The 13,336-nt window shown below is 35.3% G+C and overlaps 1 protein-coding gene across 2 annotated transcripts in view; it reads right to left on the bottom strand.

Annotated features, from left to right (window-relative positions):
- Nucleotides 1–3,387: 3,387 nt before the first annotated feature.
- Nucleotides 3,388–13,336, bottom strand: part of Pvf1 (PDGF- and VEGF-related factor 1) — a 45,457-nt gene continuing 35,508 nt past the window's right edge. For both annotated transcript variants that reach the window (XM_090402212.1, XM_090402213.1), the window contains one exon: nt 3,388–3,512. In XM_090402212.1, the coding sequence (XP_090258338.1) occupies nt 3,434–3,512 (79 nt within the window). In that variant the 3' untranslated portion in view covers nt 3,388–3,433. The remainder of the gene's footprint in view (nt 3,513–13,336) is intronic.

The following is a 13,336-nucleotide window of genomic DNA, read 5'->3' as shown; positions in this document are numbered from 1 at the left end:
GCAAATTGTAATAATTTTTTTTTTCTTTTAGGATATTATTATTAAGGAAGTCAGGGACTTATTGAGGGAGGCTTCATACTTATTCTTGAATTCATTCACACTACCTGCACACACGACATCCAATGGCAATTCATTCCATTCACATACCATCCTATGAGAGAAAAATCTAGCCCCTCCCCTTTCTTAGCAGCATTCATTCTCATCTTCCAAAGATACCCTCTTGTTCTTTCCCCACCCTCCATAAATTGAAAATTTCTATCAGCTGCAATCTTGTATGACTCTTTCAGAAGTTTGTAAGTTTCAATCATATCACTCCTGTTTGCTAGTGTTTGCAGTCATGTTACAAATTCTCAGTCTGTCTTCATAATCAGTATTCCACAATCCTGATATAATTTTTAACACTCCTTTGCACTGTTTCCAGTATATCAGAATCACAACGGAAACCAGGATACCAGAGACCGGCACACAACAGTCTGAGTAAGATCTTATAAAGAGGCAAAATGACATCCTTATATTTACATGTGAACATTCGTTTCAGCATTGCAGTTATCTTTTGCATTGTATTTGCAAACTTTTCTACATGGCCCCTGAACTTCAACTTCCTATCTACTAACACAATCCAAGATCCCTAGCCTTGTCAGTTTCTTCTAGCATAATACTACCAATATAATATGACATTGGATATCTAATGATGGCAAAGTGAATGACTTTACATTTACTGACATTGAACTGATATCCATTTGCATTGCCCATGATTCCAGTCTATGCAAATCATTCTGCAAGTACTGCATATCAGTCACATTCCTGATTACCCTACGTATTATCTTTGCGTCATCAGCAAACAGCTATATGTTGCATGTCAAATCCTTCCCAATATTATTAATGTACAGATTGAATAACAGTGGTCCAAGCACTGAACCTTGTGGTACACCACTGGTTACCTTAAATCTTGCAGACTCATCCCTCGTATACCACTCTTTGATATCTGTCAGTCAGCCATCCTCTTACCCATACTAATATTCTGTGACCCAAACCCATATTCTTCAATTTATGTAACAGTTTACCATGCTGTATTCTGTCAAAATCCTTAGCAATATCCAAAAGTGTCATGATTTATCCATTCCCCTTATCTAGTTCATTTGTAATATTGTTATAGAATGTGAGCAAGTTGCTAAAACATCACCTTCCCGTAGTAAACCCATGTTGCTCATTGCAAAGTAGAGACTCGTTGTCAACTCTTTTCTGAGTGCGAGCCATAACCAATTTTTCCAAAATCTTTGCCACCACTCCTGAGATACTAATTGGTTGATAGTTGGATACATCGGTCTTTGAACCACCCTTGTGCAATAGAATTACCATACATTCCTTCCATTCCTGCGAATCTTCCCTGTTCTGAGACTCATATTAAAAAGACTGATCAAAGGAATAATCAGTTCAGCTGAACACTCTTTTAGCACACGTGCTGATATCCCATCAGTCCCTATTGCTGAATTCTTATTCAGTTTGTGCAACAGCTCTAAAACCTCATCCTCATACTCCTGTGTTTCTTCATCTAGTGAAGAGGTAGCATTGAGCTCAATGTCGCTTACACCAGTTTGATGGCTTTTAACATAATGGACACTCTTTAGTTGAACAACCTCTTCTGCATCTGTTACCTTCATAACCCTCATGCCATCTGCATTAGAAGGGTTATTCTTTCATATTCATTCTTTCTTTTACTTGCAGCATATCGATAGAATTTTTATGGGTTGTCTTTAGCATGCAGATGCAGTTTATTTTCATACTCAGACTTTTCTTTCTATACAATGGTTCTCACTCTTCTGGCCTTCTGCTTGTAACTTTCATAACGGACATCATCCGTATGCAAATGATATTCCTTCCACATCATCCTTTTCTTATGAATCTCTTGCTTAATAAGATTACACATCTATTTGACTCCTACTCTATTTATTCTTTGAACTTTCTTGACACATTCTCATATCACATCATTTAAGTATTGTTAAATGCTTCCCATGCACTGTCAATATTCTTCCTATCCAGCAACCGATCCATTTCACTGAACTCAGTACACTCCTCAGTTGGTCATAATTTCCTGCTTTGTAGTTCAGCATGTAACCTTTTCTGAATGGAACATTCATAAACTTAGTCACTTTCCAAGTGGGTACCGCATGATCACTGTCGGAGGTAGAATAGCTATGCCTTTAACTGAAATGCCCTCTGACACTATCATCAAATCTAACACTCTTTGACCTCAAGTTCCTTCTGTCACATGCTGCTTGAAGAAGTTGTTCTGCAACAGCTCAATAAATGCATTTTCATTCTTCTCATGAGAATCTACTACTACCCATGAATATTTGGATAATTCAGCAGCTCTGAAGGAATTGAAGGAGTATGTGAAGTAAAAACATTGATGGAAACTGGACAGAGGCATGTTGCTTTTGCAGGACAACACACATGTTCACACTGCTCATGAAATCCAGCAGACAATACACAACTTGGGGCTTTCATTGTCTGCCTGACACACCCTATTTGCCAGACCTGGCCCCATCTGACTATTTTGTATTCCCAAATTTAAAGAAATACATAATAGTAACAAAATTTACCACAGATGAAATCATATCTGCAGCTGTGAATGTGCTGGTTTGTGCAACAAGGGATAGACTTTTTTCTCATTATTCTACATGTTCTCCACAAAGTGGAGAACATGTAGAATAATGTGTCAATTACATGGTTCCACCTCAATTCTTTCATTGTGATTATCACAAGTTTTCAGCACCCATCATAATTTTCTTGATTTCATCAAGACATTTCTTGATATTGATCTACAGAATTGGTTTGAAGTTAATATAGCTAGAGTTGTAGCGTTGTATGCAGAATTTTATGGATAGTTGCACATTGAAAATGCATTTAATTTCTGGCAGAAATGACTTCCTTGAACTGCTGGTGGGTAGTACATTTCATTGATATTTTAGGCTCTTCCCGTACATGGCTATTTCAGAAGACTGGTAGTTTTCTCACATTACTTCACCTATTCTTGTAGGTGTCTTCAAGCTATTAGTACTCTGGCAAATATTGTACATAATCATTGTTATACCAAGGTTGATGACTTAACTTCAGCCATTCAAAGCTCACATTTTTTTGCTTTCTCTTTGTAGAATTATTATAATTCAGTCTGAAATCATATAAAATATATATGCACATAATTAGAAACACTTATATATAAAGAAAGTCATAAGTCAGCAAAGTTATTTCCTTTCTATGTGAACACTGTATTTTCATATAGGAGTCGTATGATATTTCAGGAATCCTAAGAAAAGTAATATAAAATATTATGGAAAAGATTTTTCTCATCCCTGATGTAGTTTCATAGTGATCAGAACAAACTAATATAGTACATCAAAAATTTTAATACATAAATAAGTACATGCTTTTGTTATTTCTTATCAAGAAAAATTCTTTTCAGTAGTTCAGCAGTTGATCTTCCACTATAAACATCATTTCTAGATATGCACCTGCAAAAATGAAAAGTTTAAGAAAACATAAATCATCTGAATATTGTTTAAATCAAAATTTAAACACTACCTGTATAATGAAATCTGCTGTTTTGATTAAAACACATATTTTGTAGAGAATATTTCTTTTGTACCCATCCAGTGTTATGCTTTGTGCTCACAACACCACTATATCAACTCACTATTAGCTTTGCTTGCTTTCTCAAAGACATAGAGGAATCCATCATGTGCATATTTTTCTTTATGACATTTTGTTATGTTAATACTTCCTTAGCCATCATATGAATAAGATGGGTATTTAGTTGAAAAAATATAATTTTTAAACAATGAGACCTGTGGTGAATTCATCACTAAAAAACATACATACTAACCACAGTGATATGGAACATCCTCAGTACAGTAATTCAAACAATACTAGGAATAACATACAGTTAGGGTGCATGATTACAATGGAATCTCAATGTGCGTTCAGTAACTTGTTATTGAAGTAAATTAAAATAACTGGGGGAAAAAAATATATATACATAAAGAGACTATTTTACACAATTTTATATGACAATTTCTCATACTTGAGGAATAGTAAGAACGTTATTGCGGTTTAAATTTGGTCTGTGTAGTAGGCCTTCAGAACTTTCTTTGTATAAACGTTCATTTTCATATAAATATCTATGTAAAAGTTTCGACTTTTCCCAATAGATCCTATGGTTTTGGTTTTCAACTCTGTGTTGAGAGAGACTAGATTTCTGTGGTTTGAAAAGACGAATGTGGTCTTGATGTTCCAAGATGCGTTTCTGAACAGATCTACCTGTCTGTCCAAAGTAAGATATATTGCAGGAGCATGGGATCTCATAAACTCCAGGTAACATCAGAGGTGAGAGTTTGTCCTTAGGAGAAGGTAACAAGTTATATATCTGGTTAATGGGTTTGTAAGTAGTGGGAAAATTGTATTTCTTCATAATTTTTGAAAGACGTTCGGAGATGCCTTTGACATAAGGTATGGGAATCCTATGAGCTTCTTCTTGTCTTGGTTGATGTGTGGGGAATTTGATGATTTTTTGAGTTGTTTTAAGATTATATTCATTAAGTATGGCTGTATTTTTGATTATTTCTAGTTCTTGGTTTAGAGATTCCTCAGAGGAGCCTAATTTATGTGCTCTGGTAACTAGTGATTTAATGATGCCAAATTTTTGAGATGGATGATGAGCGGAAGAATTGTGAATGTAGCCACCTGAAAACGTAGGCTTGCGATAGACAGATGTGGCAATGGAACCCTTCTTCTTTTCTTTGAATTTATAAATCCAGAAAGGAGATACCCTGTGGAGATTCCTTTTCTAGCGTAAAGTTGATGCAAGGGTGAAGAAGGTTTATTTTATCTAGAAACAGGTGTAATTCATGTTCGGGATTATCCCAGACTGCAAAGCAAAGATGTCGTCGACATATCATAGCCAAATTTTTGGTTTGGGTTCAAAAGTGAAAATTTTTTCTTCCAGGTGTTCTAGAAACAGGTTTGCTTAGTTTGGTGATAAAGGAGACCCCATTGCTGTTCCTTCTTCTTGCTTGTAAATTTTACCTTTCCAAGTGAAGTAACCAGATGTAATAACAAATTTGAATAATTCAACTATATCAGACGGAAATTTTTGAGTTAATAATTCTACTGTTACTTTATGGGGAATGTTAGTGAAGAGGGAGACAATATCGAAGCTAATTAACAAGTCAGTATTTAACAGTTGAATGTCTTTTATTTTTGTGTGAAACTCTGTGGAATTTTTGATTGAAGAGGCTGAGTTGCCTATGTGAGGACAAAGAAGGTTAGATAGGAATCTTGATAACTTGTAAGTCGGGCTGCTGATAGAATCTACGACAGGTCTGAGTGGAACATTAACCTTGTGAAGCCATAAATTCTAGCAGGTCCATGGTATGTCCAGAGTTTTTTAATTGTTTCTTCATCTAAGGAAGAAGCTTCATCAAGTAACTTATTTAGTTTCTTGAGTTGTCTTTTTGTTCATAATCTAGTTTGGCGTAAGTATTTCGATCTCAGAGTAGTAAATCAATTTTTCGGTCATACGAATTGGTATCTAGAACCACAGTGGTATTTCCTTTGTCAGCTCTGGTGATGATTATGTTTTTATTACGTTTTAAGGAGGTAAGAGCTTTCAATTCTGATGGCGGGATATTTAAGTCCGAAGGTTTGGCATCATAGATTATTTTTGCTATCTCGAAACGAATTCTGTTGGCTTCAATACTGGAAAGATGGCTGATGTTTCTCTCTATGTTATGTATGAAATCTAATAATGGGAAACATTTAGGTGAAATCGCAAATTTATGTACTCTTGCTAGAACGTTTGATTCGTCTGTTGTTAGTGGACAGTTAGATAAGTTGACTACCCATTTTTCCGTCGGTAATTTGTTAGTGATCTTAGATCGATTTAGCAAGTTAAGGTATTTATTATGCAGATTAATATTGCTTTTATCAAAAGCTTTTTATCCCTGAATTAATATGTTACCTTCTCCTAAGGACAAACTCTCACCAATGATGTTACCTGACGTTTATGAGATCCCATGCTCCTGCAATTTATCTTACTATGGACAGACAGGTAGATCTGTTCAGAAGCGCATCTTGGAACATCAAGACCACATTTGTCTTTTCAAACCGCAGAAATCTGGTTTCTCTCAACACGGAATTGAAACCCCAAACCATAGGATCCATTGGGAAAAGTCGAAACTTTTACATAGATCTTTATATAAACATGAACGTTTATATAAAGAAAGTGCTGAAGCCCTACTACACAGGCCAAATTTAAACTGCACTGACATTCTTACTATTCCTAAAGTATGGGAAATTGTCATACAAAATTGTGTAAAATAGTCTCTTTATGTGTGTATATATATATATGTATGTATATGTATATGTACGTGGGCTGTTCAATAAGTAATAAGACTAATTTTACTGTGGCAAAACCACTCATCACAATATTAATTTCTGTGGAATAAAGAAATGTTGCTATATGTATTAACAAAAGAGGTTGATAGATGGTGTATATGGGCTGATGTGCCAGAGTGTCACGTGACTAAACGCAAGTGCTCATCGGCGCGCCTACGAGGTGCGACCAGTCTTCGAAATAGAAGCATCCTTGGAACAGCGTTATGCGATTAAATTTTGTGTGCGTTTGCAAAAATTGGCATCGGACACTTTTAATATGATACGCGAAGCTTTCCACGATGAAGCAATGTCGAGGGCTAGTGTTTTTCGCTGACATAAAACTTTTAAGGAAGAAGGCAAAATGTGGACGATCTCGAACGTGAGGGAAGACCTTCAACGTCCATCACAGAGACAATGATCAACACAGCAGCGATTATCATCATTGCTGAAGAATGGCTTCTTATTGCACCATAATAATGCAAGGCCACATATTGCTGGTTGTGTAGTGGATGTTTTGCAGAAGAACAACGATATCCTACCACACCCTCCATACAGTCCTGATCTCGCACCGTGCCATTTCTGGCTGTTTCCTCAGCTCAAGAAACCACTAAGAGGCCGCCATTTCGAAAGCAACAAAGCATGTGTAAAAGCTGTGGAAGCGGATTTGAAAGAACTCTCAAAAAACAGACTCTCACATGTGTTTAAGAAGTGGACGCAACGTTGGGACAAATGCATCGCATCTCACAGTAGTTACTTTGAAAAAGACCATGTAAATGATGACGATTAAAGGTAATCTGTTTTCTGTATAAATATAGTCTTATTACTTATTGAACAGCCTATATATATATATGTATATGTATGTATATATATGTGAAAGAATGATCATTAACTCATTTAACATACATATTTTTTAAAAAGAATTGAATGACTAGAACCAAGATTTAAGTAAAAAGGTTTTAATATAAAAACATGACTAGTTTCAGCTTGTAACGGCCTTCATCAGGTGACATTATAAAAGAAAGAAAAAAGAAAAAAACACTAAAACATTGAAGCTTAAATAAACTATGAACATCATAGAGAGTCTCTATACATAATTGACATTAAATCGTTGTGGTTGTATTTAAAGCTGTTCTTTCGTTAGTTGTATTGTTTAGAAAGCGTGTGCTAGTAGCATCTCGTGAACGCCAGTACATGATTACAGCTGAATGACAATCTGGGAGGTTGTAGCTCAAGTTATTATTTAGATGAACAGGATTGAAGATAATTTCTCTAGATTCCACGATTTTTCTCTCTAGTTCATCATTGCAACGGAAGATGTTAGTAGATTTTTCCCAGCAGACTTTGTGACTTTGGTTTTCATCATTAGGATTAGCCGAGAAAAGGATATGACTTGATAATGCACTGGCTCGCTGTCTCTTGTAAGTAATGTCCAAGCCGAAACTAGTCGTGTTTTTATATTAAAAACCTTTTTACTTAAATCTCGGTTCTAGTCATTGAATTCTTTTTAAAAAATATGTATGTTAACCGAGTTAATGATCATTCTTTCATCTATAACCTTCATGACGAGGCTTCTATTATTAATAATAAAAGAAACTTCAACAAGACACTGAAGAAGATTGAACTAAGCATCAACAGGTTGGTCTTCTTGAAACGTTGCAATTTCATGCTGTCTTTCCTAGATTTATGTGCTTTAAAGAAAATATAACAACTGAACATGCGAGGACAATCTATCATACAGCTAAATTAGACCTACTGTCTGAAAGAATCTCGGATACTAAATGGACTCTGGCTTTTCTTTTCAATAAAAAAAGAACTATAGCCGAGAAACTGGAAGAATCTCTAGATAATGAAAGTTGGCATAGCTTTAATACAAACTGTGAATCTCAAGCAGCCACAATACAATATAATAACAAAGTAAATCTTATAAGTAAATTTGAAACATTAAAATGAATACAAAATGATAGGAACTTCTCAAAACCACACATCAATATTGACAAAGTCATTATCAACAAATCTTCTTATATACTTTCAGATGTAGAAAAAAGCATCCTTAGTAAAGGTCTAAACTTTATTCCTTCCCCAAACTTTATACCAAAGGAGACACTACTTACAAAAATAGAAAAAGCTACTTCTTTTCTCCCTCCACAAGATGCAAAACTTCTACGTATTGAATCAATCTTTATTATCAATAACGCAAAACCACCAGCAGATAACATTACTTCAACAGAACACAAAGCTATTAAAAGTTTAAAAAACAACAGAGATATAATTATCCTTCCTGCGGATAAAGGCAATGCAACAGTCATCCTCAACTCTGAAGATTACCAGAATAAAATGCTTGAATTACTACATAATGATACCTAAATACTCGAGAGAGATCCAACGCGTGAACTTCAAAATTGTACAAACAACTTATTGTTTGTACAATAAGTTGTTTGTACTTATTGTACAAACATATACTTGCCTGAAAGTATATGTTTCAGGTATAAAGCATATACTTACCTGAAAAACAAAATATGTTTTTCAGGCAAGTCACCATCCTTTATCAAGAACACTACAGAATTTGTTACATACATCAAGGATATAACAGTTAATGAAGATGAAATCATGGCTAGCTTGGACATAACTTCTCTGTTCACTAATGTCCCAACAGATGAAGTCCTAACATTTCTCAAGGACAAGTTATCCAAAAAAATGTTAGCCTTGCTTACACATTGCATCAAGTCCAGTTACTTCAAATTTCAAGATACTATATACAAGCAAAATCATGGACTGGCTATGGGTAATCCTTTATCCCATGTACTTGCAAATATTTACTTAGAGGATTTTGAAACCAAGGCTATCTCTTACTTTATTTTAACACCTAAAGTTTGGAAACGCTATGTAGATGATGTCTTCATTATTTGGAGCCATGGTTTTCCTCGAACATCTTAATAGCCGACATCAAAGTATTAAGTTTACTGCCGAGCTTGAAACGGATAATTCCTTGTCTTTTCTTGATGTCAAACTGACTCGCTCTTCTGGTAAACTCAAAATATAGATATATAGAAAGCCCACACATACCAACAGATATCTGCATAGTCAGTCCCATCACTTCCCTCCTCATAAGCTTGGAATAATTTCCACCTTGGGACATAGAGCCCGTTCTCTTCTAGATGACCCAAATGAACTTCTTACAGAAATAAACCATCTCAAAACTTCTTTCGAAGTTAATGGATATTCCAAGAGAATCATAGAAAGATTCCTTCTTAATCCTCCTAGACATCACTCAGAAGAAACAAATAGATTCAAAGGCAATATATCTATTCCTTACATAAGTACAATTTCACATAAATTAGCAAAAGTTCTAAGAAAATACAATATCAGAACCTTGTTCACTCCACTTCCAAAGATCCATTTGTTCATAGTTTATTTAAGTTTCAGTGTTTTAGTGTTTTTTCTTTTTTCTTTCTTTTATAATGTCACCTGATGAAGGCTGTTACAAGCCGAAACTAGTTGTGTTTTTATGTTAAAACCTTTTTACTTAAATCTCGGTTCTAGTCCTTCAATTCTTTTTAAAAAATATGTATATGTAAAAAAAAATTTTTTTTTCCAGTTATATTTTAATTTACTATATATAACATGTTACTGCATACACATTGAGATTCTGTTGTAATCATACGCCCTAACTGTATGTTATTCCTAGTATTGTTTGAATTACTGTACTGAGGATGATGTACAAGATACTTGGGATGAAATATTTACATATTAAAACTTATCACTGTGGTTAGTACATGTGTTTTTTAGTGAAAAAATATAAAAAGATGACATTAGAACGAAAGACTTGTGGCACCAAGGAGGGACTCAGACATCACCTTTTGGCAGGAACAGTAGCGACATCTGTCATTTACAGATGGTGCTACTGTTCACTGTTAATTAGTTTTCCAAATACAGTTTGTGTGTGTGTATTTCATTATACAGTACACCTTTAAAAGATACAGTTGCAAAGGTAAATTTTGATACAAGGCAGTGTTCTTCCTGAAGTAGCATACCAAGTCTTGGATTTCAGCATTTTAGGCAGTATTTTCATGATGGGAGGGTAGTGAGTGATTGCCCACCACCCACAACTTGTATATCAGTAATGACTAACTCATCTCTCTCTCTCTGTGTGTGTGTGTGCGTGCGTGCATGCGCACATATGCCAAAATATTTGACAAATGACTAACTCATCTCTCTCTCTCTCTGTGTGTGTGTGTGCGTGCGCACATATGCCAAAATATTTGTTGCCAAAGAAATGGGTTAACACACAAAGCTGTGCCAGAATATCAACACCCAAATGGCTGTACCTAAATGTACCCAACCATGTGTGAAAACATCTTTTGAAACAGTCATTTCATTATATCTGTACTGAAATCTTTTTACTATCAATAGTAGAACGATTTTAGAGTAGCTGAATATCATTTAATTTCTTCTAAAAATTGATGAGCTTGTTGAAAATTCATTTTTGAGTTTTGTGGAAGATTAAATTTTTTGAGAATTGTTGAGTGATGCTGTCAAACTTATTTTTAGTTATAGCTAACTGGCTAGTGTGATAAAAGGTTCCAAAAGCTGTTTATCCAAAATGGAAATTGATTCAGGTTTTATTTGTTTATGAATTTCTAAATTGATTTTAATTTTACTTCAAAGAATTTCAATATAGGAATCTTACTAATTTAACTTTTTTCTCAACAAAGTTTCAACTTTAACATATTTCAGATATTCTATTACGTATATAAGAAAAGAGAGGGATAGGGAAAGAGAGATCTAGGACCAGTACTACATTTATCATCATATAACTGTAGTACTGTTTTGCCCCTGAATATCATGAAATGTCTCTTTTAGTGGAAGAAGTTGGTCTTTTGAATACTGCATCTTTACTCAACTTTTTCACTTCTGAAGAGAAAGTACCATCTCTGTGCTCTGAGTTGTTTTTCAACATTTTTTTTTTTTTTTTCAGTTGGCCAAATGTTGTCAAAAGTAAGTTAGAATCAGACTCCAGCCTGGTTGGCCAAGTGGGTAGAATCTCCACTTTTCAACCCTTTTACTTTGGTTTGAATCCAGCTATGGTATGAACGTTTGTGAAAGTCTAGGTTTTTATTTCTCATTTGTGAGACCATCACAAATCACTTCACACTGAAACAGTGTGAAGTGATTTGTGGCCTAGGCCGTAACAGTATCCTGTGCTATCTAGCTCCAGACCTAGGGGATTTGAGAAGTCATTGTCTGGTAAGTCCTCCATGCTGCCAGTGTGCCCTGCAGGGCACACAAACAGAGTATCTTGAAATCAGCTTAAGAGAGTTCAAAGCTAGTAAGTTCATATAACTGCTGATACGGTACACCTTTAAAAGATACAGTTGCAAAGGTAAATTTTGGTACAATGCGGCGTTCTTCCTGAAGTAGCATACCAAGTCTTGGTTTTCAGCATTTTTGACAGTTTTTTCATGATGGTAGGGTAGTGAGTGATTGCTCACCACCCACAACTTGTATATCAGTAATGACTAACTCATCTTCTCTCTTTACTACAAGATCAGAGTTCCTTAATCCAATTTAGTCCTATAATGGGGTTCTACTACTTCTCTTATCCAACCTTTGTTCTTCAACCTGTTCTTTATAATCCTCATTATTTCATTGTATCTTCTGACACATATTTCATATGTGTGATAACAAGATCGAGCAGCATGAGCCAAAGTTTCTATACTCTGACAGCCTGCTCTGGAATTCTTGTCATCACTTCTTTCCCAAGTGATACGAATTTGAGTTGACAGCATTAATTCTTTTCCTAATTAAATCTATATATTCAAAATCAGGCAATTAGCATGCTCCATCCTTGATTCATTGAAGCTGAGAGGGAACATGCTTAGATTTTGTAATGCAGCTCCATTGACTGAATGGTGCAACATTAAAGCCCATCTCAGCCAAGGCAGTCATAATTGGTGTCCTCCAATCAAGCACCCATCTAGAGGTAAGTCGATAATCAACCTTAATACATAATGTCCTCGAGGCAGCAAGACAGACTTCTGATGCATTTTTGGAAATTATGGAGACAACTACCGTGTTTGAATAAAAACTTTAGTTTACTATTACTAAAATTTTACAATTCGACGTTTTGACCTTTATGTTAAGGTCATCTTCTGGAGCGTACAAATATACACAGGAAACAAGCTATACCACAATCATACTGGTTCGTTAAAGACACTGACTAACCGCTACCACAATTGTTGGCCTGACCTCTGGTGAAAAAAAAAAAAAATTATACATCAGCGCTAAAGTCCTATTATTTGTGTTGTCTACTATATACTAACATTATATTAACATCATTCCAGCCAGTTGGAGTGGAATGGTTTTTAATAATAGCAGATTGGCTAGAGTCCTGACTTGTGTTGAATCTTTCAAATTAGGTTGGCTGAATGTGTGCCATCCAGATCCTTGGAATTTTCATACCATCTTTGTTGTTGATGTTTGGGTGGTTTATCAGGATTTCGCAGGATTCTTTAAATTTTCTTTCGTACCATGTTTTTGTACGGTGTAAGGAGCAGGTGCTTTTCCAGTTGATTTGGTGTAAGGTGTTGAGTGCGTGGTCTGAGAGGCCTGCTTCACCATAATGGTTATATTTAATGTGTCTAATGTGTTCTTTTTTGCGTATAGGGATTGTCCGTCCTGTTTCACCAATGTACGGTAAGTTACAGGTGCAGCGGATGCAATAATGAAATGGAGATAGAAAATTTCTGTAATCTGGATATATATCTAGGCACTAATCATCACAATGATGGAATCCCAAGATCACTGTGGTTTACATTAGCATGAAAAAATGGTAGTGGCACTTCATAAGGAAGAAGTAGCCACAAACGGACTGATGAGCAGTTTGCTCATCAGTCCGTTTCTGGTT

The sequence above is a fragment of the Typopeltis vanoorti genome, chromosome 12 (assembly GCF_054136105.1).
Source record: "Typopeltis vanoorti isolate ZY-2024b chromosome 12, IOZ_Tvanoo_1.0, whole genome shotgun sequence".
NCBI lineage: Eukaryota > Metazoa > Arthropoda > Arachnida > Uropygi > Thelyphonidae > Typopeltis > Typopeltis vanoorti.
The sequence above is the reverse complement of the archived record's forward strand: the minus strand, read 5'-3'. Positions and strand labels throughout refer to the sequence as shown.